The following is a 25,067-nucleotide window of genomic DNA, read 5'->3' as shown; positions in this document are numbered from 1 at the left end:
CACATTAATGAAAATGATTTATTACTCAGAAAGCAATAACAGTTTTGAAAGAAGCCTGACCTAAACTTAAGTTACATTTACATAGCTAATAATTGTAAAGTAGTAATAACAGTAAGTGATAAATAATAAAAATAATAATAAATTATTAATGTTTAATATTAATATTCCCTAAATATGTCCAAAGTGTGATATTATTAGGCTATTTTTAAGTAAGAAAATATTGCCATCTCACTTATCTAAAAAGCCATCAGGTCCAAACACACCCACCCTGGAAATGGAATCATGCCTGTCAGGAAATAGCATACTTGATGCATGCTGTAGAAAAAAAACAGGATGTTGACTGCAACAATCATGTTCTTATCTCATATTAGCTCACTGACTGAAAGTACTTTAACTCACTGGGCAGAAGGGAATATTCTATTATTTAAAAGAATAAGATGATTTGTAGGAAACAAATTTATTTCAAATAAACACATTAATAATACTCTTCCATTCTCAATATAATTTTGATTATCATCTCTGTATCACTTGGAAAAATAGGAGCTCTCCAAGGAAATAAAATTATCATCCTACAAGGCATAGTGAAAACAGGAAGTACAAGGAGAAGTATTTTCATATAAACTCTTCTTGGGCTTCTAGCCAGATATGGATATCGATTTCAACCAACGTTTGATGACAAACTCTGCCATCTTCATCAGGCATGATGCCTGGGTATGTCTAGTCTGGTGGTATATATACCCCCGTCATCCGTTCTTCCTGATTGGTCAGTCCTCATCCAATCAGGTTTCTGCTGTCTCGCCTTGTTTATAATCAAATTCCAGTACTTACTTACAACAAGACCTTCATCTTTGTTAAAATTCTTATCCTTTGCTTTTACTCTGTTGGGAAAGTTTGTTATACTTCCTGAACTGCCTTGCAGTGTTTCTTCATGAAACTAGTTCATCTAGAGCAGTGATGGACCTGTTGATGTACTCCCAATCTATAGGAGACAAGAGGGTTAACAATTCCAGGCAAACAGACAGTTGTCTGTTCGCGCTGATGTTCAGAGTGGATCTAATGTGCTGGATACGCTCCCTAATCAACGTTTGGCTAGCTTGGTGCACAACGTGTTTAGCTGCCAGAGAAGCCACCGCAGAACGCAACCTCACAAACTTATGGATGATGTCCTTGCCCCGCCATCTCAGAAGGAAGGCTAAACTTTATGCAATGATTCAAAGTGACGAATATTGCAGTGAAATCCCTCCCCGCAGAGTTAGGTGAAAAAGGATCTAGTGCTTTTCCAGCGCATAGGACTCTTCACCAGGAACTGTCAGCCCTCCTGTCTCCTATTGACATCAACATGTCCACCACTGTCCAAAGTGAACTAGTTTCATGAAGGAATGCCACAAGGCAGGTCAGGAAATACAACAGAGTAAAAGTAGAGCAAGTACTGGAATTTGATTATAAACAAAGTGGGACAGCGGAAACCTGATTGGATGAGGACTACCCAACCAGGATGGACAGACGGAGAGGTATGTATACCACTGGACTAGACATGCCAAGGCATAATCCCTGATGAAGGTGTCAGAGTTTATCATCAGTTAAAATCAATACCTGTACCCGGCTGGAAGCCCAAAAAGAGTTTATTCGTCTAATACGCCATTTGCTTATTTTCTCATCTTCACAATTCCCAAAGTACATGTGAAACAGTACCACCCTATGAAATTTCAAATCCTGCAGGTTAACGAATTAACTCAATGAAACAGTACATTTTAACTCATTTCTATAGCCCTGGTTCACAATATACTGTGGTTTTTCGCAATTATAGAAATGTTTCATTTATAAATATAATATTTATTGTTTTTTAAATCTTCATAATTATGCATCATCTACTCAAAAATATATAATGTGGAAGTTCCACTTGCTGAACAGTTCCAGCAATTGTGACAATTATGAAAGAACTTGTTACCTCAAAACATTTTATACAATTCTACTAAAGTTAAAACATGACTCTGGTGTCCTAGGAAGGAAGCAGCAAAGCCAATTGGCAAGGCTGATTTATTTTCCTGTTCAACTCCATTTTCCTACCTCTCCCAGTAGCCTTTGATGCCCTTACTGATTAAGAACCTATGAACCTCTACTTTAAATATACCCCAAGCCTAGACTTTCACAGCCATTGGTGCTGTGAAATCTATTGACTCACCACCCACTGGCTAAAACAAATCTTCCTCATCTCTCTTTTAAGACATGCTTTTATTACTAGACCCTTGTACTAACGGAAACACACTTTCACACTTAACCCGCCATGATTTTCTCAGAATGGCTGAAATTATGTTAATTTCCCATTAAAAGCTTCACATTAAAGCCTAGTAATTAACAATGTATGTTTCTTTTTAACAATCACTTTCATTTGATAAAAAGATGAATTATATATAAGCACTTTTGGCAAATTTTAAGAATAAATAGTTTTTTTCCTTAATTTTCTTTTTCTTCTTTTATTTTCATTCTTCTGAATTTATTTCCTATACTGTGTTTCATCACTTCTAACTAACCCTCCTTGGATCTTCCTTGAGATTTTGATCTTAAACTTTAAGTACATAAAGAAATGAATATACATTTAGGATTTTCTTCATCTGATTGTCTACAGCTGTATGATGTTGGGTCATTGGTCCAGAAATGACTTACATTGCAGCCCTCTGGCCCTGGAACAATCTGCTGTAGTCGTCCTTCAAACCGCAGACATAATTCACTGCTTCACCCCACACCTTCCTCAGTTGTACATTGGGCAACATTATCTTAGCATCACGCACTAAAAAACATGAATTACAATACAGTTAAAACGCAGCATTTCCAAATTTCTATTTTGACAGCAAAACCTACAAAAAATTAGAATTAGTTCAAAAACCCTTACTTGTCATTCAGGTTCATTAATTTACACTTAGTGACCACTTTATTAGGTACACCTGTATGTTAATGCAAATATCTAATCAGCCAATCATGTGCAGCAAATCAATGCATATAAGCATACAGACATGGTCAAAAGGTTCAATAGTTGTTCAGACCAAACACCAGAATGGTGTAGAAATGTGACTTTAACAGTGGAATGATTGCTGGTGGTTTGATATCTCAGAATCTGCTAATCTTCTGGAATTTTCACGTACAACGGTCTCTAGAGTTTACAGAGAATAGTAAGAAAAACAAAACACATCCAGTGTGCGGCAGTTCTGTGGGCGAAAATGGCTTGCTAATGAGAGGTCAGAGAATGGTCAGACTGCTTCAAGCTGACAGGAAAGCGACAGTAACTCAAATAACCACACGTTACAACAGTGGTGTGCAGAAGAACATCTCTGAATGCGCATGTTAAACCTTGAAGTGGATGGGCTACAGAAGCAGAAGACCAAGAACATACTATACACTCAGTGGCCACATTATTAGGCACGGAAATGTATATAACATAATCAATTTAGTTTCATTAACATATTCCCGCTTCTGTCTTTAAGAAGTCTGCATGTTCTCCACATGACCACGTGAGTTTCCTCCAGGTGCTCCGGTTTCCTCCCATAGTCCAAAGACATTCTGATTGATAGGATAACTGATCATTGTAAATTGTCTAGTGTTAAATCGGGAGTTTCTGGGTGGCGCAGCTCCAAGGGTTGGAAGGGCCTATTCCACACTGTACCTCAGTAAATAAAATGATTAATTTTGAGATTCTAAGGGCTACAAAATAAAAACCTCATTACCCACCTTTTTTTTCCATTTTTTGTTTCTTTGTCATTTTACCAAACATAGCCTCCATATTTATTATTTTTTCTTTAATTACTTTTTGGTTACTTTTAATTACTTTTAATGCATTTAATTTATGCATTATTTGCCTCAAAGTCTTTTTTATATTTTCAGAGGAATTTTCATCTCCATCTTCGTCTGATTTATCCAGAGAATCTGACTCTCTCTCAGAATCGCTGTCACTCTCAGTTGCAGTCGCAGCTGAGATTTGTAGTTCTGGTTGCTCTCGTTTGCGCATGCTCGTTCTTTTACGCTTGCGCAGTTCTCGTTGATCTTTTCCTTTAGAAATGGCCGATGCTGCCACAGTTTCCTGTTCTGTTTCGCCAGTGATGTGTTGTACCTGAGTCCGCGGTTCTTCAGTAGAAGTAGGCCTTGATTCTGTTCGAACTTGAGCTGTCTTCGCGATAGTATTTTTCTTCGTCCTCTGTTTATGAGGCATAGCTTAAAACAATCCGGAGTAGTTTATAAGTAACCTTATGAAAGTATTGACTAATTTTTCTTCATTTAAACATTAATTTATTGATTTTTTTTTACGGGAGGTCTGGGTTCCAGCGTCTCGGTCCTACGTCATCACGTGACGTCCCCCACCCACCTTTTTTCTCATACTATTCAACTGCAATTTAAGTATTTTTAAACATTTTTCGCTCTCAATACAGATTGTTTTCTACTTGTTTCAAATATGCTTATAAGCAAATGTGACTCTTTTAGCCAAAACATTCTCAAACTATACGGGATAAATCTTGCTTCACCTCTTTACAAGCTCCTTATTTGTACTTTGGAGATACGGTATGATGATTTGAACATTGATATCTGAGTTGTTAGTTTACTTCAGCACTACATTTTTTTCCCTTGCACATTACTTTGCCCAGATGGTTAAAGTCTTAAGTACACCGCAATCTCTTAAATCTGCAGTGCAGTCCTGGGACTAATTTAATTTTGTTTCCTATGGATTTTGCATGCCTTCAAAGTCTACCTTATTATGATATTGCACCTTACTGCCCATGGGCACTACACTTTCTCCACAGCTGTTGCATCTTGTTATTATTTTACCTTGCACTACTTCAATGCATTGTGTACTGATCTGATCTGCACAGACAGCAAGGTTTTCCACTGTACCTCGGTACATGTGGATAAAGTAATTCCATTTCTCAATGCCCCAAATAATGAAATAAAGATGCTGTACACCTTATGTGTGTTGTCATTTTCTGAGTTATTAATTTGCACACAAGATCCCTCTGTGTATCAATGCACTTAAAGGGTCCTTCTAGTCATTGTTTACTTTCCCCTTTCAATGATCTCCAAGTACATAAAATAGCTCACACTCATTCAGATTAAACTCCACCTGCCATTTCTCCGCCCAAAAATCCAAATGATCGCTATCCTTTGAGAACCTCTTAACTCTCCACAACTCCACCAATTTTATGTCATCAGCAAATGTTCTCATCAGCCTATCTACATTTTCATTCACATCATATCACAGAGGTCCCAGAAGTGATCTCTGTGGGACACTACTGCTCACAGACCTCCAGTCAGATTAACACCCTTCCACCACTACCCTCTGTATTCTACGGTGAAGCAAATTTTTAATCCAATTTACCAAATCACCATGGATCCCAATCTTCTGGATTGCCCAACCATGAAAGACCTTGTCAAATGCCCTATTAAGTTCCACATGGTCAGCATCCACTATCCTGCCCTCATCAACCATTCTCATCACCTCAAACAACTCAATCAAGTTCATAAATCATGACAGGCTGACTATCCCTAATAAACTCATGATTTTCCCAAATGAAAGTAAATCCCGTCCTGATGAATCCTCTCCAATAATCTCCCTGCCATGGATATAAGGCTCACTGGTCTATAATTTGCTGGATTGTCCTTATTGGCTTCTTAAATCATTGGCTATTCTCCAGCCCTCTGGGACCTCACTTCTGGGTAAAAAGGATTAAAAAATTTCCCACTTCTTTCAGTAACCTGAGATAGATCATATCATGCCTGTGGATTTAATATTCTTCAAGGGACCCAGCCACCACCTTCTTTTTGTTAACAATGGGCCCTAGAATATCTTTTCTTTGGCATATACCAGTTTAGTACCTCACCCATTTCTGCTGGCTCCAGGCATAAATTCTCTCCTTTATCCTTGAGTGGTCTTACCCTCTCCTTTATCCACCTTTTTATTTTTCAAATATACATATGAAGTGCCTTGTAATGTTCCTCATTTCTACCTGCCAAGCATTTTTCATGCATCCTTATGGTCTTCTTGATTCCTTATTTCTTTCCTGCCCTCTTTATACTCCTAATGGATTCCTGCTTGATTTCAACAACTTAACCCTTACACATGCATCCTTTTTTCTGATTAAAAGTGCCTTTTTATTTTTGCCTTAAAGATGCAAGTTTTGTTTAGAATTCCAATACAACCTCATACCTTCCAAGTTTGCCTAATACTGTTTGGTTTATTATACATTTGTAGTTATGGCAAAACATCTGTTTAATTTTTCAGCAATTTCTTTGCTCTTCAGGCTTACTGTCCGAGGAGGTTATGCTCACTTTTACCTCCCTTTTTATGTTCATAAAGATGGTTTTATTGGAACCACTATTTCTAGTGGAAAATAAGTGTGGGGGGGGGGTGGGAAGTATGAGATTAGAACGTTGAGATTGTGGAAAATAACCTGATTAACAACATGGAGTGGGTGGCAGAGTCTCTACCAAAGAAGGTGGAAGGAGCTCCTTCCCTCTGCTAGCTCACCCTTGGGCAGTGTGTAGCAGCCGGTGCATATCACAAGTCCTGATTATGGAACCACTGGTGGCAGGAAGGCAATCACTGCAGGATATTGATAATCATTGGGGTCACCCGTCTCGTAAAGACACTGCCCAGAGGAGGCAATAGCAAACCACTTCTGTAGAAAAATTTGCCAAGAACAATCGTGATCATGAGCCCATGATTGCCCACATCAGACAACATAGCACATAATGATGATGACAATGAAAAGTATGATTAGACATAATGTAGAACAGCAACAGGAAGCATTTAAAATGATGTTCAACAGAATTACGTAAAAATATATATTAATTAACAAAACAAGAACTTAGGGGAGAATGAAACCGTGTTACAAGCCCTTCATCAGGACCTGATGGTCTCAGCCCGAAACGTCGACTGTCCATTCCCTTTGTAGTTGCTGCCTGACCCACTGAATTACTCCAGCATTGGGCATTGCTCCAGATTTCCAGCATCGGCAGTTTCTCTTTTGTCATCAGATTCTGTCTAATGATACTCACATTAACTATCAGACATATTACAAGGTGAAAGCAAATTGCTGTTGCTGTTGTAATGCTTTTCTATGTTAGCACTCCAAGTATACTTTGACAATGTGGCAGAGCTAAGTAGTTATGGCGCCCAACGGCGACTCCTCTGCTTGCATCTTCGAAAACAGTTCTATTTCCATCTTTAGTATCTCTATTTTTCCCTTTCAAGGTTCCTATGAAGACCCTGACCTGGAGTTACACGTTGACTACGGTTCTTTGAGGGAATGGGACCCGCTCTCAGGGTTCCACAATTGGCCGCTTTTCAGCATGCCAAAGGCTTGGCCTAAGATTTCGGCTTGGATTCAGAAGCCTGGGACCTTGAGGAACTGGAAACAGGCGGATCAAGGGTAGGTGTCACCACAGGAGACAATTGGGGGAGTCGGAACATCTGCTGTATGCCTTTGACCTGGGATCTTTGCGACCTTCAGGCACAGAGCTCGTAAAAAGCGACGCAACAGATTTTTAACATCGTATACCAGCCAGTTGTTTGTTATGTCTCCCCGCTTGTTGGAAAATGGAGTCACCTCTTTCCACCTTATTCGGAGACAGAGAGAGAGCCTGCAGCATGTCACATTATCAGGTGAACGATGGAATAACTGCAAGTCTATGTCTTTGCTATTGCTTTGCTCACACTTTGCTGGTAGCAGGTGCGCTTTATTTTTGCCGGTGGGGGGAGGGGGGATTGTTGCTCACTGCTGCTGACGCGCGGGAGGGAGGGGAACTGGGGGGGGGACTTTGGGGTTCTAACATTTAACTGTTGTTCATTCTTGGGGCACTCCTCTGTTTTCACGGATGGTTGTGAAGAAAAAGCATTTCAGGATGTGGATTGTATATATTTCTCTGACATTAAATTGTACCTTTGAACCTTTGAAGTCATTACAGTAGGACACATGCAGTAAAGATCCATGCATGGGCATCTCAGTAAATCTAGTCAACAACTTGGCCCGAATGACTCCAGAAAACATTAATGGTGAAATTGAACACATGGTTTCCATAAAAGAAAGCTTTAGCTCTCTCTTTCTCAAGTCTGAATGAAATGGCATTTTTCTACTGTTTTAATCTGAGTTCTTATCCTGCCCTGTACACATTGCCCTAGATTCCCAATGCTTTTTGATTTTAATTTAAAAAAAAAGTTCCACATGAGACTTCATCGACATAAAGAGTTACTGATTTTGAGATTGGCTTCCAGGTCACACTCACTAGTAATTAAATCATGAAGTTCTATACAGTCAGACATGGTCATTTCTTTATATGTTTCCTACCTAGAAGTATCTCCCTCAAAGCAGATCCCTTATTACCTTTCTCAGTCAGCCTGACCCCACTACCCAAACTTCTGGCCACTGGTTAACACAACTCATGTCTCCCTCCTTGCCTGGTTGTGTGCTTACTTTACCACTTTTTCAGTTCTAAGGTCTCAGATTCCAATGGTCTCTTGCTCAATATTTCAGAAGAGTCTGACTGTCTCCTTCAACTCATCCAAATATGTCTTTTATATTCCACTTAACAGAATGTCACCAGCTTGTCTTTACAGATCATGTATGATCAAGACCAAGCTTCTTCTATCCTGGCTGTTCGCCTTCTGAAGCATTCCCTGAATCAGGATTATCCCAATCCATAGAACCTTTCAGAACATTTGTTCCTTTGCTAATAGGATTCAACATCTAAAACTGTATTATGATCTGGTGACATTGAAACATTGCTAGAAAACTGACCAACTGGAGAGAAAAGCTTCATTAACCTCATTAACCTAATCTCTCATATCGGTGGCAAAGAATAAGAAGATTCACCCCGGCCTCTCCCTCTCTTTTGCTTTGGTACCGCCTCCTCCTTCAGGAACCTATTTCTACCATCTCCCAATTTCTACCCGAATGGCACAGCAAACTTAATTTTATCAATGAAAGGAAATCCAAGAATTTCTGAATATTTTGAATCAAGTCAAAAACTCGAGTGGCAAGCATCTCAACAATAAATGTTAAATTCATGCTTCCTTTTTAAAATCTATGGCTCCATGCTATGCAAAGAAAACAGATATGTTGTATATTGTTATTGTAAATTTCTGCATTAGATTTTATATTGTTGAGTAATCCAACTAATTGGTGGTTTATATTTAGATTCCCAAAACATGCAACAGTTACGTAAACGCAAGAGATTGTGCAGATGCACAATACATACAAACCGGAATTACACGAGGATCTGCAGTGCTGTCGCAGCACACCCTTAATGTGTGCATTAGAACCTCTACAGTGCCGAGAAAAAGTATTCTCCCTCTTGGAAGATTTTATGTTTTAGAACATTGAATCACAGTGGATTTAATTTGGCTTTTTTTGACAGTGATCAACAGATACAGACTCTTGGTGCCAAAGTGAAAACAGATCTCTACTAAGTGATCTAAATTAATTACAAATATAAAGCACAATAAAATTGATTGTCAAGTATTCACCTCCTTCAAGTCAGTATTTAGTAGATGCACCTTTGGCAGCAATTATAGCCTTGAGTCTTTGTAGATAAAGTCTCTATCAGCTTTGCATATCTGAACACTGCAATTTTTCCCCATTCTTCTTAAAAAAGAACTGCTCAAGCTGTGTCAGATTGCATGGGGATCATGAGTCAACATCTCTTTTCATGTCTAGCCACAAACTCTCAATTGAATTGAGGTCTGGACTCTGACTTGACCACTCCAGGACATCAACTTTGCTGTTCTTAAGGCATTTCTGTGTAGCTTTGGCATTATGCTTGGGGTCATAGTCTTGCTGGAAAACCAATCTTCTTGCAAGTTGCAATTCTCTTACAGACTGCATCAGGTTTTCCTCCAGGATTTCTCTGTACTTTATTATATTCATTTGACCCTCTACCTTCACAAGCCTTCCAGGGCCTGCTGTAGTGAAGCATCCTCCACCATGGAGGATGATGCAGCCATCACCATGCTTCACAGTAAGAATGGTGTGTTTTTGATGATGTGTGGTGTTTGGCTTATGCCAAACATAGCGTTTAGGCTGACTGACAAAAAGCTCAATTTTGGTTTCATCAAACCATAGGACCTTCTTCCAGCTGAATTCTGAGTCTCCCACGTGCCTTCTGGCAAGCTCTAGCTGAGATTTCATGTGAGGTTCCACCTCCCCCCCCACCGCCCCCAACAGTGGCTTTCTCTTTGCCACTCTCACATAAAGCTGTGACTGGTGAAGCACCTGGGCAGCAATTGTCGTATGAGCAGTCTCTCCCATCCACTGAAGCCTGTAATTCTCCAGGTTTCTTGGTGGCCTCCCTCAACAGAGCCCTCCTTGCACAGTCACTCAAGTTTTTGAGGATGGCCTGCTCTGTCCCATATTCTTTCCATTTCTTGATGATTGACTTAACTGTACTCCAAGGGATAGTCATTGATTTGGAAATGTTCTTGTATCCACCTCCTGATTTGTGCTTTTCAATAACCTTTTTATGGAGTTGCTTGGAGTGTTCAGAATGGTTTAAAAAGAAATAAATGAACATGTATAATGTTTTTTGTGTTACTTTTTAAATTGGGTTCTCCATCTATTTTTAGGACTTATATGAATATCTGATAACAATTTAGGCAAAAATAGAGAAAATTCTACATGGCTCACAAACTTTCGAGCACCACTATTTAGTAAAGCTAATTTAGAATAGGTGGATGAAAAGTAGCAACAAACATGTTGTTTAAATTTATTTCTGAATGTTCAACAGTTGCTCAAGGACAGTCAGAAAATTTGTAGCATGGTACAATTTTTACATTAAAAGCCATAAGCTGTGACATCACTTAATATCTCATTGATGCAGCTACAAAGTAAGGAGGACAGCAGCTATACTCCTTTAGGAGTTTGAGGAGATTTGGTATGTCTCCAAAGACACTAGTATATTTCAACAGATGTACCGTGGAGAGTATTCTAATGAGATGCATCACTGTCTTGGGCGGGGGCGGGGGGGGGGAACGCACAGGATTAAAATAAGCTTCAGGGAGCTGTAAACTTAGTCAGCTCTAAATGGACAGTAGCCTCTGCAGTATCCAGGACATCTCCAAGGAGTGATACCTCCAAAAAGCGGCATCTATCGTTAAAGACTCCCATCACCCAGGACATGCCCTGTTCTCATTGCTACAATCAGGGAGGAGATACAGGAGGCTGAAGGCACACACAGAATGATAAAGGAACAGCTTTTTTCCCGTTGCCATCTAATTTATTTTTCTTTCTTTTTAAATCTTTTTATTGATTTTCAAACAAAGCATAGTAACAATAGAAATACAGAGAGATTGGGAATACAAAGTTAATAGAGCAGTATATACAAATATAAACTATTGATAACACAAATGTACCAAATCTCCCAAGTAGAAAGGAAAACACCCAAATTGAAAAAAATATAAAGAAAAAAAACTAACTAACTTGGAAACTAAACTAAAAAAAACTGGGCTATTATATTATAACAGATATAAACAGTAGCGTCAATAACTCCGCTCCTCTATCCAAATATTTAAAGGTAATAAAAGAGGTTTGGGAAAGGTCAATTTAGCTCATATGAAAGTGTTGAATAAATGGTCTCCAGGTTTCTTCAAATTTAATCGAAGGGTCAAAAATAACACTTCTGATTTTCTCTAAATTTAAACAAGATATAGTTTGGGAAAACAATTGGAATCCAATTTCTGAATGGACATTGAACCCATGAACAATATCACGCTACTTTAAAAAAAATATTTTTGCACTGTACTGCTGCCGCAAAGACAACAAATTTGATGATATATGCCAATGATATTAAACTTGATTTTGATTCATGAGTAGCATAATAAATAGACTGTAATTTTATTAACCTATCTTATTTTAAGCTTGATCGAAATGTCACACAAAACATCATTCTTACCAACGTAACTAACATGCTCTGGCAATTTTCTAGCGACAAAGGGCCCTTCATAGATGGTACTACTTTTATCGAAGAGGTACACCATGTATCTGTCCCATCCTCTCTGCAAAAATGAGAAAAACATAAAGAAACACACACAAACGCACAAGAGAAAATCTACAGATGTTGGAAATCTAAACAACACACACAAAATACTGGAGGAGCTCAACAGGCCAGGCAGCATCGTTGTGAAAGAATACAGCCAATGTTTCGGGCTGAGACCCTTTATCTGGACTGGAGGAAAAAAAGATGGAGTCAGAGTTAGAAGTGGGGAGAGGGAAGGAAGCAACACATAGTGATAGTTGAAACTGCAAGGGAGGGGGAGGGTGAAGTAAAGAGCTGGAAAATTGATTTGGTGGAAGAGATTCAGGACTGGAGAAGGGGGAGACTGATTGGAGAGGACAGAAGGCCATGGAAGAAAGAAAAGGGGAAGGAGCACCAGAGGGAGGTGATGAGCAGATAACGAGATAAGGTGAGAGAGGAAAAGTGAATAGGGAGTGGTGAAGGGGGAGGGGGAGAGAAAAGAGGGCATTACTGGAAGTTTGAGAAACTGATGTTCATGCCATCAGGTTGGAGGCTATCCAGATGGAATATCGGGTGTTGTTCCTCCAACGTGAGTGTGGCCTCATCGCGACAGTGGAGGAGTCCTGGACTGACATATTGGAATGGGAGTGAGAAGTGGAATTAAAAAGGGTGGCCACTGGGAGATCCCGCTTTTTCTGGTGGATGGAGCGTAGGTGCTTGGCGAAGCGGCCTCCCAAATTGCATCGGATCTCAGCGGCATACCAGCAGCACTGAATATAACAGACTCACGGGTGAAGTGTCATCTCACACGACTCAACTGCTTGGCCTGCTGAGTTCCTCCAGCATTTTGTATGTATTGCTAAAGAAACACACATTGTTTTATTGATAGAATTTCATATAATATGGCATTTGTAGTTTATTTTGACCATTAAAGTAAAAGAGCACATTGCTTCACCTTTTTTGTTTAAGAGTAAACACAGAATCTTGTACTAACACTTAGGATACTCGAACAAAATTCATCTCTTTGCCCCTTCTATTAAAGGCATTGAACCACATAAATCAAACTGACAAACTTCTTAAAGGGAATGACAATATGAGGCATTTTTGACAAAAGCATCATTTAATACCACTTCTTAGGTACTGTATGGTCTTTCCCAGTTAACTGGGCAATTTGGTGGGATTTTGAGATTTTAAAAATTTCAAAAATTTATTTAGTACTTTTTACATGAGTTTTTACACAGCATCAATAATCATCAAGTCTTATTTTACAGCTCCATTAACAGAGACAGATAAAATATCTACTTTTGCATAAAGATAATAAAGGATAATACATACCACATCTGGCACACATTGATTGGCAGGCTTACGAGGATCCAACGAAATTCCAGTTTCCACAAGCAACTCTTGATTTGCAGCAGCGATTCCTGTTTCAGCTTCAATGCGCATTTGAAGAGAATGTAGGCTCTCATCAGGTTTGATCAAAAAGGAATGAACTCGGGCAGAAGTCATATTTAATATATGAACAAACTGTGACAAAAGATATAATGATACTTTTAGTTTTCTTTGCAATTAATTCCATCAGCCCCATACAATTCACAACAGAAATTTAGCCCAGACTATTTTCAATTGCTTTACTACATGATAAATGGATTACTGGGAAAGAGTGAAAAACATTTGACCAAAATTGGGGCCAGAGATTCAGGTGTCACTGTGATTTTCCTATTAAAACCACAAGTAGAAAACAGCCTAGTGTAATTCTAAACTGGAATTCTTTCCATACTTGCAATATTTGTATCAGCCACAAGAGGACACTCTAAGGCAAATAATGATCCTAGCAAATTACTCACGATTGTAACAATTCTTAGTTACCTTTTGGGCTAAACTTATATCACAAAGGAGGGATATGAATACTTAAAAGCTCAGTGGCAACTATATCAACAATGGATTAGTTGAAAGAAAAGTTCAAATGTCATAGGTTCAAGAAAGTAAATCTACACTGATGCTGCTGGTTGTAGTTAAGTGTCTTTCATGAGGCATTAACTTTTCTGCTTTCCAAGGGCGTAAAACATGCCGTAATGCTATTTCATAGAAGATCAGGGCACTTTCCCTTCATGGTTTGTTCAATAAACGTAGCGAATATGATCACTCTGGCTCTTCACTCGGCCTTGGATCACCTGGACAGTACTAATACTTACCTCAGGCTGCTTGCTGTTCATTGACTACAGTTTAGTGTTTAACACAATCATTCCGAAAGATCTGATCAAAGAGCTCTAAAACATCGCCTTCTACGCCTGCTTTTGCAAATGGATCCTCAGCTTCCTAACCGGAAGACCACAGTCGGTGCAGATTGGAAAATTACATCTCCACCTTGCTGATAATCAACATTGGCGCACCTCAAGGATATGGGCTTAGCCCACTGCTCTACCCTCAACACTCATAACTATAAGGCTAGGCACAGATCAAACTCATTTTTAAATTTGCTGCCGACACAACATTGTTGGCAGAATTTCAGATGGCGAAGGCACACTGGAGCGAGATTGATCAGCTGGTTGAGTGGTGTCGCAATAACAACCCTGCACTCAATGTCAGTAAGATCAAAGAACTGACTATGGACTTCAGGAAGGGTAAAACAAGGGAACACACACCAGCCCTCACTGAGGGATAAGAAGTGAAAAGGGTGCGCAATTTCAAGTTCCAGGGTGTCAACATCTCTGAAGATCTATCCTGGGCCCTACATATCGATGTAATTACAAAGAAGGCATGACGGGATATATTTCATTAGGAGTTTGAGGAGATTTTGAAGGTCACCAAAGAATCTTGCAAATTTCTACCAATGTACTGTGGATAGTATTCTACTGGCTGCATCACGTCTGGTATGAGGGGGCACACTGCACAGGGTCAGCTGTGATTAAGTGACCATCATCACCTGGAAACCCCACTTGTCACATTCAATCTCTCTGTTTGCCCTATCAAACACTTAGGTTTCTCTTGATTCCTCTCCTTGTACATGTATTAAAACCTGCTCATTTCCTAACATCCCAGATCTGATGAAAGGTTATTGCCCAAAATTACTAACTATTGTTTCCCTCTCATAGACTCCCTCATCTGCTCTGCACCTCCAACATTCTTTGGTATTTCAAGTTTTTTGCTTTTTAGCATTCAAGTACTCTGGGATACCATAAGGTTGTGAAAGAAACAATTATTTTTCCTTTAAAAAACTTAATTATTGCTGGCTGTATCAAGTATTACACAAGTCTCCAGCTGCACTCCTCATTGATTAAGGGTGTTGGAGAACAATGATTAGGACACAGTTGTCAGAGGAAGAAAAATGCTGCACATACTGTTCACAATCTTTCTGAATAATTTTTATTCCATATGTACTTCTTGGGAACTAATTATGATTAATTTACTGATTGCGTGACTAAGAAAAAAAATGATAGACAATGCAAATGTTTCAAACCCAATACTCTTCCTCAATATGCTCCAAATTGTATTCTGTGGTACATTCTATGATGCAAAATGAAATTCTGTTTTCTGAAGTCTTCATGCTCTAGAGCAGGGCTTCCCAACCTTTATTATGCCATGGATCAATTCCATTTGGCAAGGGGTCAGTGGACTTCAGGTTGGGAGCCCTGCTTTAGGGAAATACATAACAATACTTAGAATAAAACATAGCACTTCTGGAGAAACATATCTTGATATCCCCTTCAATTTTTGTACCACGTATTTAATTTAACTATCTAGTATACTTGACTAACTGATTCAGATTCAATTGTAATCCTCAATTTATAGTCTTTTAACATGTTTCTCTTCAGAAGAGAATTTATTCAATTAAAAATTATAGCATATTATAATATCTTACTGAATTGACTCTGCATCACTAACCTTCTGACTTAAAATCTGATCCAGAAGTAAGAAGCATGCTGGTCGATTTGTGGTTGGATCTATACCACCACCCCGTTGTTTTGGATCCCAAACCAGCATCATTTGCAGCCACGTCTCCAATGGTTTTACCACTAAACTAAAAAGAAAATTAAAACCAACAAGTCTCAAATATTCTACCACAAAATGTAATCATCTCAATTTAGTTCTGAAGATGAGTCAAGGATGTGAAACACTATGTTTTTCTTGCACAGATACAGTGTTTTCAGCATTTTTATAGTCACAATTTAGAAGCATTTTAACATTGTAATTATGTAATAGCTGTTAATATTAAAAAGAAGCATGTTACCTGCTCTCTAACGTACAACCGATAACAATGCTTAAAAACTCATAATAATCATGAACTCATGCATTGTGCTTTTACATCCAATATTGAGCTCTTGTATTGATTTACCAGGTAAAATTGTAGCACTTGGACACCATACCAAATTTAGAAAGTTTTAACACTTTGTTGGATAGCAGTCCAGAATCTATTTCTGTATCATTTCGCATTATACTTGCAGGACAAAAAAAGTCATATCTCAATATCATTCCCACGGAGGACTGTGTTAACACATTTCAAGACCATATGATACAACAGCAGAATTAGGCCATTTGGCGCATCGTGTCTACTCCAACATTTCACTTTTCAACGTTTCCCCTCTCAGCCCCAATCTCCTGCCTTCTCCCCGTATATTTTCATCTCCTGACTAATCAAGAATCTATCAACTTCTGCCTTAAATATACCCAATAACTTGGCCATAGCCACCTGTGGCAAAGAATTCCACAAATTCACCACTCTCTGGCTAAAGAAATTTCTCATCATCTCATTTCTAAAAGGACAACCCCTTATTTTGAGGCTGTATTCTCTGGTCTTTGACAGCCCCCTCCATAGGAAACAACCACTCCACATCCACTTTATCAAGGCCTTTCAACATTTGATAGGTTTCATTGAGTTCACCCCTCGTTCTTCTGAATTGCAGTAAACAGAGACCCAAAGCTATCATATGCTTCTCATCGACAAACCTTTCAATTGCAGAATCATTTTTCTGAATTTCCTTTGAACCCTCTCTAACGTCAGCATATCCTTTCTTAGATAAGGGGCCCAAAACTACTCACAATACTCCAAGTGAGGCCTCACCAGTGCTTTATAAAACGTCAACATTGTATCATTGCTTTTATACACTAGTCCTCTCAAAATGAATGCTAACATCCCATTTGCCTTCCTCACCACTGACTCAACCTGCAATTTACTCTTTAGGGAATCCTGCACGAGGCCTCTCAAGTCCCTTTGCACCTCAGATTTTTTTAATTTTCCTTGCCATTTAGAAAATAGTCTCCCCTTTTATTTCTTCTACCAAAGTGCATGACCATATTCTTCCTAACTAGATGTCAGGATCTTAACTAGATATATACTTGGCCTCGCTAAGCTTTGAATGGAATCTCAAGGCAGGTTATATTTATAATCTAGCTTCACATCATTCCTGCAATTGGAACCACTGATGTATGTGCTGCAAAAGCTTTGTTTTAGCCAATAACACTATCTATCTATTTTAGCCAATACTTACCATCTCAGCAATATTCAATATTTCTACCCTATTGAGACACATCAAGAGCAAAAGCAAAAGACGGAAGGTTGACAAAAATGGAGGCACTTACACTCAGTGGCCATTTTATTAGATACATCAGCTCGTTAATGCACATATTTAACCAGCCAATCATGCGGCAGCAACTCAATGCATAAAAGCAGCAAGCGGTTCAGTTGTTGTTCAGACCAAGCATCAGAATGGGTAAAGAATGTGATCTAAATGATTTTGACTGTGGAATGATTGTTGGTGCCAGACAGAGTGGTTTGAGTATCTCAGAAACTGCTGATTTCCTGGGATTTTCACACACAACAGCCTCAAGAGTTCACAGGGAGAACGTTGTGAAGAACAAAATAACATCCAAATGAGTAGCAGTTTTGTGGACAAAGACACCTCGTTAATGAGAGAGGTCAGAGGAGAATGGGCAGACTGGTTCAAACTGACAGGAAGGTGACAGTAACAAAAATAACCACACATTACAACAATGGTGTGCAGAAGACCATCTCTGACTTCATAACACTTTGAACCCTGAATTGAAAGGGCTACAGCAGTAGAAGACCATGAACATACACTCAGTGGCCACTTTATTAGGTACAGGAGATACCTAATAAAATGGCCACTGAGTGTAATTCCACTCTAATACAGGTGGCCCCTGTTTTTTTAATGTTCGCTTTACAACAGCTCGCTGTTACAAAAGACCTACATTAGTACCTGTTTTCGCTAACCAAAGATCATTTTCGCTTTTATGAAAAAAAGATGCCCGCTTTATACATGTGTTTACCCTGAGAAAGACTACCATGAGCGTGAAGTCTTGTGTGGGCAGTTGTGCGTGCATGCATGGACGTGCGTATGTGTGTACGTGCCTATTTTTTTTCTCCACATTGATTTTGGCTCACTGTCTTCCCAATTTTGATAAGTGAAACTACACCGTACATACAATATTTCTAATTTATATAGACTGTATATTTATCATATCATTCTTGCTTTTACTATATGTTCATGTTATTTTAGGTTTTATGTGTTACTTGGTTCAATTTGATAGGTTATTTTTTGGGTGTGAGAACGCTCAAAATTTTTCCCATATAAGTTAATGGTAATTGCTTCTTCACTTTACGACATTCCGGTTTACAAACCGTCACAAATGCTCTACCTTCAGATAGCGGGGGATACCTGTAGATACCTGAATAGATTAAATTTAAAGATTAATTGTCAACATGCATAAAAAAATCAACTCCAAGGGAAAGAAAGATGTAACTGTAAATCTGAGTTACTATTAAGGATGTGGGAAGAAATCATTATGTGGAAGAGATGGAGAACTACAGTTACGCTTAGTTGCATTTTGAATATAGAAAAACAGAGCATAGGCTCAGGCCCATTGACCCACCATGTCTGTGCCAACCATGATGCCAAATTAAAATATCTGCTCATCATGTGGAAGAACACAGGCTTTAGCACAAATATTTCACAAATTTTATTGAATTAAGCAAAAAATACACTGGTACACAACTAATCCAAAAATCATGCAGCAATTTAGAAAGGGGACAACTCAATTTGCCAGATGTTCCAAGTGTATTTCTCTGCTTATAATTAATCAATGCATTATAATAACAGCATCCATCACACACTAGAGCAAGTCAAGGTTTGGTTTCTGCACACATTTTCACAAAAGGGAAGATCAACTATGTAAGAGAACTCAAGGATGCTTTTAATCAACAGTGTGACTGGTTATAACATATTGTGGCGAGCATTTGGTCCATAATGACAGCCAAGGAAGCTCTTTCACTCAACAATGGTTTTATTGTGATAGACACAAAACAGACCAGGCACCATGACCCAGAGAGAGAACCCAAGCAGTCTCACACAGGCGGGGGAGGTGACCATCACACACTCCGGTTACAGTTAGGGTGACCCACAAATACACAAGCAAATAACTGTATAACCCCAGTTAAAATGTAACAATAAATGAACCGGACCTTCCCACCATAATCCCAAAAAGCATTTTAACACAAGAACAGTAAACAGTGCAGGTCATTAGAAATGCAGCTGTCGACCATGCCCCCGCCCAGAACATCACAATACTATTGGAAATCAATCAACTGCTTCACTTCAGTGACAATGCTGACTTTAGGCAAAGAACTGGATAAATGAAATTCCTCTCAGTATCCCTGAATGGTAAAGTGAAACAGCATTCCTCAACATTATCCTGCAGTTCTTCTCAAAGTCTCCAACCACTTACCCTCCAATGTGACTGTGGAACACTGACCTTTTAAGCAAGATATCAAACAACTGCCACTATTAAACTATTTAACCAAAGCAGGCACACTGTTCAAAACAAAAATGTTAAGACAGGAAGTTGAAAATTCTAAAAATTCTTAAGGATACTAAAACTAGACAAGCATTAAGAGTCTGATTATTTCACCTTTCCTGTTCTTTCTACTTGTAATTACATGAAACCCACCTTTCGATATGGTACATCCTGAGTTTCATTTTTCACCACAGTCCGGCCCAGGTTACACAATCCCTCACTTAATAAGATTGAAGTTCTGTTTAATTTTACATTAAAGTAAAATTTAAGTTGTTCAAGATGCAGAAAATTCTATAAACAAGGATACTCACCTGCTAAGGCCATTGGGCTGTGGTAAATTTGTAGAGAACTTTACTTCACCATTCATCTCTTCAACAGCCATAATGTCATATTGGCCCTTGTATTTAATTTTGTCTTGCCTAAAATGAAACATATTTACATGATTAACTACTACAGAAATAAATATTAATACATTTGTTTCATTACTACAGAAAAATAATATAAATAGTAATGCCATAATGGAAGAAGCTGTTTCTAAAACGTTGAGAGTGCATTTTTAGCTTCTGTACCTCCTCCCTGATGGGAACAATGAGAAGAGACCATGCCCCTGATGGCAGGAGTCCTTAATGATGATGCCGCCTTCTTGAGGCATCACCTTGTGAAGGTGTCCTTTTGATGATGGGTAGTTTAGGATTAGCTTCGATCCCTCTGCTATCAGATTTCATGAACACTACCCAACACTTCCCCTTTTACACATTTTATTTTATTGTGTATAGTAATATTCTTTTTTATGTCTTGCATAGTACTGCAGCCATAAAACAAATTTTACGATAAATGAACACGAGTCCTGGGTCTTGGGCAAGTTTATTCGATGTGGTTTGTGGATTGGACTCTATGTACACGTTATGATGTCTTTCTTGTTTCTGGTCACTGATTTTTTTGTTGCTATTTTGATCAGGGTGGCCTGTAAATAACGAATGACACAGAGATAGATTGAATTGAACTGAGCTGAACTAAGTATGCCTGGACTCCTGATTTTGTGTTTTATCTTCTGTAATTTTTCCACTTTTTTTTGGTTCTTTTTTACCGTGCATGGGTTCGGGGGGGGGGGGGGGGGGATTCATCTAGGGTCCTTTACACTAGAAGCACAATATGGCATTGTTATAGCATTTCACGTTCAAGGTGCCATTCCAGGCAAAATGACATTACAGCTGGTTCCTTTTTCTCAAACTCCAATCTATGCAATAAAGGGTTCCAATCAAATCTCTACCATTGCTACAATTGAAATACAGTCCACCTCGATAAAATCTCCATCCACGCCTGTTGCATGGAAGCAGATTTGCAGATTCAGTAAGTGGGACGGGAAATACTGATCGCGAGTAAGCACGTTAACTACGTTTGTATTTATTTACAAACAGTGAAGCACTCAGACAAGCATCCAAGTCAAACAACAACATATCTAAGCCCCTAAGTTACAAAATCACAACACTAAACATTCAACAACACTTCTAACTCAAACCAGTGTTTCCCAGGTTACACAACTGTAACACTAAATATTCAACAAACAGGTACTTATCAAAGAGTGCCTGCACTCCTATCTGCAGGATACTTTTTCAATGGCTCTTCGTTCCTGTTCATAACCCAGTCTGAAGGGAACCCCTAGCGAAAAGAGACAAAGTGTCTCACATGCACTATTCTAATACCCCTGCGGTGCCCAAAACCGAAAGCTGGTGCTGTCATGCGAAGCCAGCAAATGGGAGAAAGCTGCCACATCCATCAAAATGAGCCAATCAGCAACTGGCACAGTGGAAGGGGCTTTCGACTGGCTGGTAAGTTACCCCTTCATGCTACAACACCTCAGCTTATCAAAGGCTTTCTTACCCTGCCGCATGATTTTTCTGGTATTCCAATGGACGGCTATTGATATTCTCATTTAAAGCCATTTCTTTATCCCATACCATAATTATCCTATGTCTGCCAACCTTTATAGGCTCCTAATCCAGCAATCCCTCAATATTTACTGTCATGTTCAAACTCCACCATGACGTTGCTCCTCCTTATCTCTAATCTCCTCCAACGCTGAAACCCTATGACTCCAAGCAACTAAGCGACTCTGCAAAAAGGTTATTAAAAAGCACAAGTCAGGAGATGGAAACAGGGAAATTTCCAAGTCACTGAATATCCCTTGGAGTACAGTTAAGTCAATCATCCAGAAGTGGAGAGAATATGGCACAGCTGTAAACCTGCCTGGAGCAGGCCTTCCTCAAAAACTGAGTGACTGTGCAAGAAGGGATTAGTGAGGGAAGGCACCAAGAGACCTATGACAACTCTGGAGGAGTTACAAGCTTCAGTGGCTGAGATAGGAGAGACTCACATACACCAACTCTTGCCTGGGTGCTTCAGCAGTTGCAGCTTTGTGGGAGGGTGGCAAAGAAAAAGCCACTGTTGAAAAAAACCCACATGAAATCTTGGCTAGAGTTTGCTAGAAGGCACATGGGAGACTCTGAAATTGGCTGGAAGGTTTATTGGCACATGGGAGACTCTGAAATTGGCTGGAAGGTTTATTGGTCTGATGAAACCAAAATTGAGCTTTTTGGCCATCAGACTAAAGACAATGTTTGGCATCAGCCAAACACCGCACATCATCAAAGACACACTATTTCTACTGTGAAGCATGGTGGTGGCTGCATCATGCTGTGGGGATGCTTCACTGCAACAGGCCCTGGAAGCCTTGTGAAGGTAGAGGGGAAAATGAAAGCAGCAAAATACAGGGAAATCCTGGAAGAAAACCTGATGCAGTCTGCAAGAGAACTGCAACTTGGAGAAGATTTTTTTTCCAGCAAGACAATGTCCCCAAGCATAAAAGCCAAAGCTGCACGGGAATAGCTTAAAAATAACAAGGCTAATGTGCTGGAGTGGCCAAGTCAGAGTCCAGACCTCAATCCAAATTGAGAATTTGTGACACTCATGACTCCCATGCAATCTGACAGAGATCAAGTAGTTTTTTAAAGAAGAATGGGGAAAAATTGTAGTGTCCAGATGTGCAAAGCTAATACCTTATCCATACAGACTCAAGGCTGTAATTGCTGCCAAAGTTGCATCTACTAAACACTCACTTGAAGGGGGTGAATACTTATGCAATCAATTATTGTGCGTTTCATATTTGTAATTAATTTAGATTACTTTGTACAGATCTGTTTTCACTCGAGTCTTTTCACAAAAGAGTCTTTTCCTGTTGATCAGTGTCAAAAAAAGCCAAATTAAATCCACTGTGATTCAATGTTGTAAAACAATAAAACATGAAAACTTCTGGTGGAGGGGGATGTAAATACTTTTTATAGGGACTATACATTATACAACCTTGGGATTTGTCTCCCAAAACAGAGAAAATAACAAAACAGAGAAACCAAAAATAACCCATTAAATAAAGGTCGTTAAGCACACATCATGCAAACAATAACTGCAAGCAAATAGCGTTCTGAACTATATTCCACAAAGAGAGTACAAGACCCAAGACAGATAGTTCAGTGCAGAGCTGAGTAAGCATCATTGAGCAGCAAGCTGAACTTCACCTCAGGCCCTGACACCCTGACCGTTTCAATCTGGCCCGGTGCTTATATCATCATCCTTGATATACTCCAGAAGCTGGGACCCCACTCCCTCAATTTGGCCTGTACCTGACTTTTCGATTTGGCCCAGCGCTTAGATCATCGTCCAAACATCATGGTCAGTCACATTGATATGCTCTCACACACTTGGTCCCCACCGCCTCGATTTGATCTGTACCCGACTTTTCCAATTCAGCACGACACTTAAATTGGCGTCTAAACATCAGGTTCATTTAATCCATTCCCAAAATCCTATCTCCTGGATCACAGTGCTTGTTCTAATATACTCTCCTTCTCAGTGCCAGTTTTGTCTAATTAATCTGTGAAGCGATATTCTTTCAAGGGACTACATAGTTTAAGTTGTAATTGTGACTTAAGCAGTACACAGGGATACAAAGCCAATTTACTTACGATTGAAAAGGTTGCATGTTATGCAAAAATGGTCGAAATCCTGAGATGCATTCAAATACTAGTGTTCCAAAGCTCCAGTAGTCTACAGTGACTGTGTAAGATTGTGAATCAAATAGCTCTGGTGCCTAGAAGAAAGACAACAATGCTTTGAACAAACAAATCTTTTTGGATCTTTTTAAAATAAAGAATAAGAAAGTAAACCAACATTGTTACTGACATGCACATTAACTCAGTAACATTTGATACTCATCTTTCTATGGTACAAGCTGAGTTCAGTTAAAATCTACGTGATCAATTCACTGATAAACCTCAGATACTGGCAGTTATTTAATCTCTATGCAGACCATGTTATAATAATAACAACTTTTAGATAAAATGAACTAAAAACAAAACTTATAATAAATTTATTGGTTGAAGTTCTTTTACAAAGTGGTTACTGAAATATCAATAACCTTCTTTGGAGATTTACAGATTTGACTTGGCTAAAAGATACACTTATTACAACACAGAGAATGTTTGCCCCACTTCCATCAGGGAGGAGAAGTTGCGTAGCATCCACACCAAAAGCACCAGACTCAAAAACAGTTACTTTCCCCAAACGGTAAGGCTGATCAACACCTCCACCACTACTTCATCATTTCCTGTCATTCACATTATGTACAGTGATGCCAGAAAGTTCGTGATTCCTGTAGAATTTTCACTATTTCTGCATGAATATGATCTGATCTTCATTTAAGTCCTAAAGCGAGATAGAGAACCCAATTAAATAAATCACACAAAAAATTGGTACTTGTTCTTTTATTTATTGAGAAAAATTATCCAATATTACATGTATTTGTTGGAAAAAGTATGTGACTCTTTGCTTTCAGTAACTGGGTGACCCCCCTTCAACTAGATCTTTCCAATAACTGTTGATCAGTCCTGCACATCGGCTTGGAGGAATTTTATGCCATTCCTGCTTACAAAACTGCTTCAATCCTGGGATGTTGGTGGGCTTCCTTGCATGAACTGCTTGCTTCAGATCCTTCCACAACATATCCATAGGATTAAGGTCAGGACTTTGACTCGGCCATTCCAAAACACAAATTTTCTTCTTTTTAAACCATTCTGTTGCTGGTTTACTCTTGTATTTCAGATCATTGTCTTTTTTCACTATCATTTTCATTTCAGGTGACAGAATGCTACCCTGACACTCTCCTGTAAAATGTCGTGGTACAATGTTGAATTCACTGTTCCCTCAATGACTGC

General features: G+C 39.0%; 1 protein-coding gene across 2 annotated transcripts in view; it reads right to left on the bottom strand.

Annotated features, from left to right (window-relative positions):
• The window catches only part of chuk (component of inhibitor of nuclear factor kappa B kinase complex), a 95,993-nt gene that overhangs the window by 38,923 nt on the left and 32,003 nt on the right, over positions 1-25,067 (bottom strand). For both annotated transcript variants that reach the window (XM_073025420.1, XM_073025421.1), the window contains 6 exons: positions 23,820-23,944; positions 20,112-20,219; positions 15,874-16,009; positions 13,324-13,515; positions 11,926-12,028; positions 2,665-2,788 (listed from right to left, as the gene is read on the bottom strand). In XM_073025420.1, the coding sequence (XP_072881521.1) occupies positions 2,665-2,788; positions 11,926-12,028; positions 13,324-13,515; positions 15,874-16,009; positions 20,112-20,219; positions 23,820-23,944 (788 nt within the window). The remainder of the gene's footprint in view (positions 1-2,664; positions 2,789-11,925; positions 12,029-13,323; positions 13,516-15,873; positions 16,010-20,111; positions 20,220-23,819; positions 23,945-25,067) is intronic.

This window comes from Hemitrygon akajei, chromosome 21 (genome assembly GCF_048418815.1).
Source record: "Hemitrygon akajei chromosome 21, sHemAka1.3, whole genome shotgun sequence".
NCBI classification, from domain to species: domain Eukaryota; kingdom Metazoa; phylum Chordata; class Chondrichthyes; order Myliobatiformes; family Dasyatidae; genus Hemitrygon; species Hemitrygon akajei.
The sequence above is the reverse complement of the archived record's forward strand: the minus strand, read 5'-3'. Positions and strand labels throughout refer to the sequence as shown.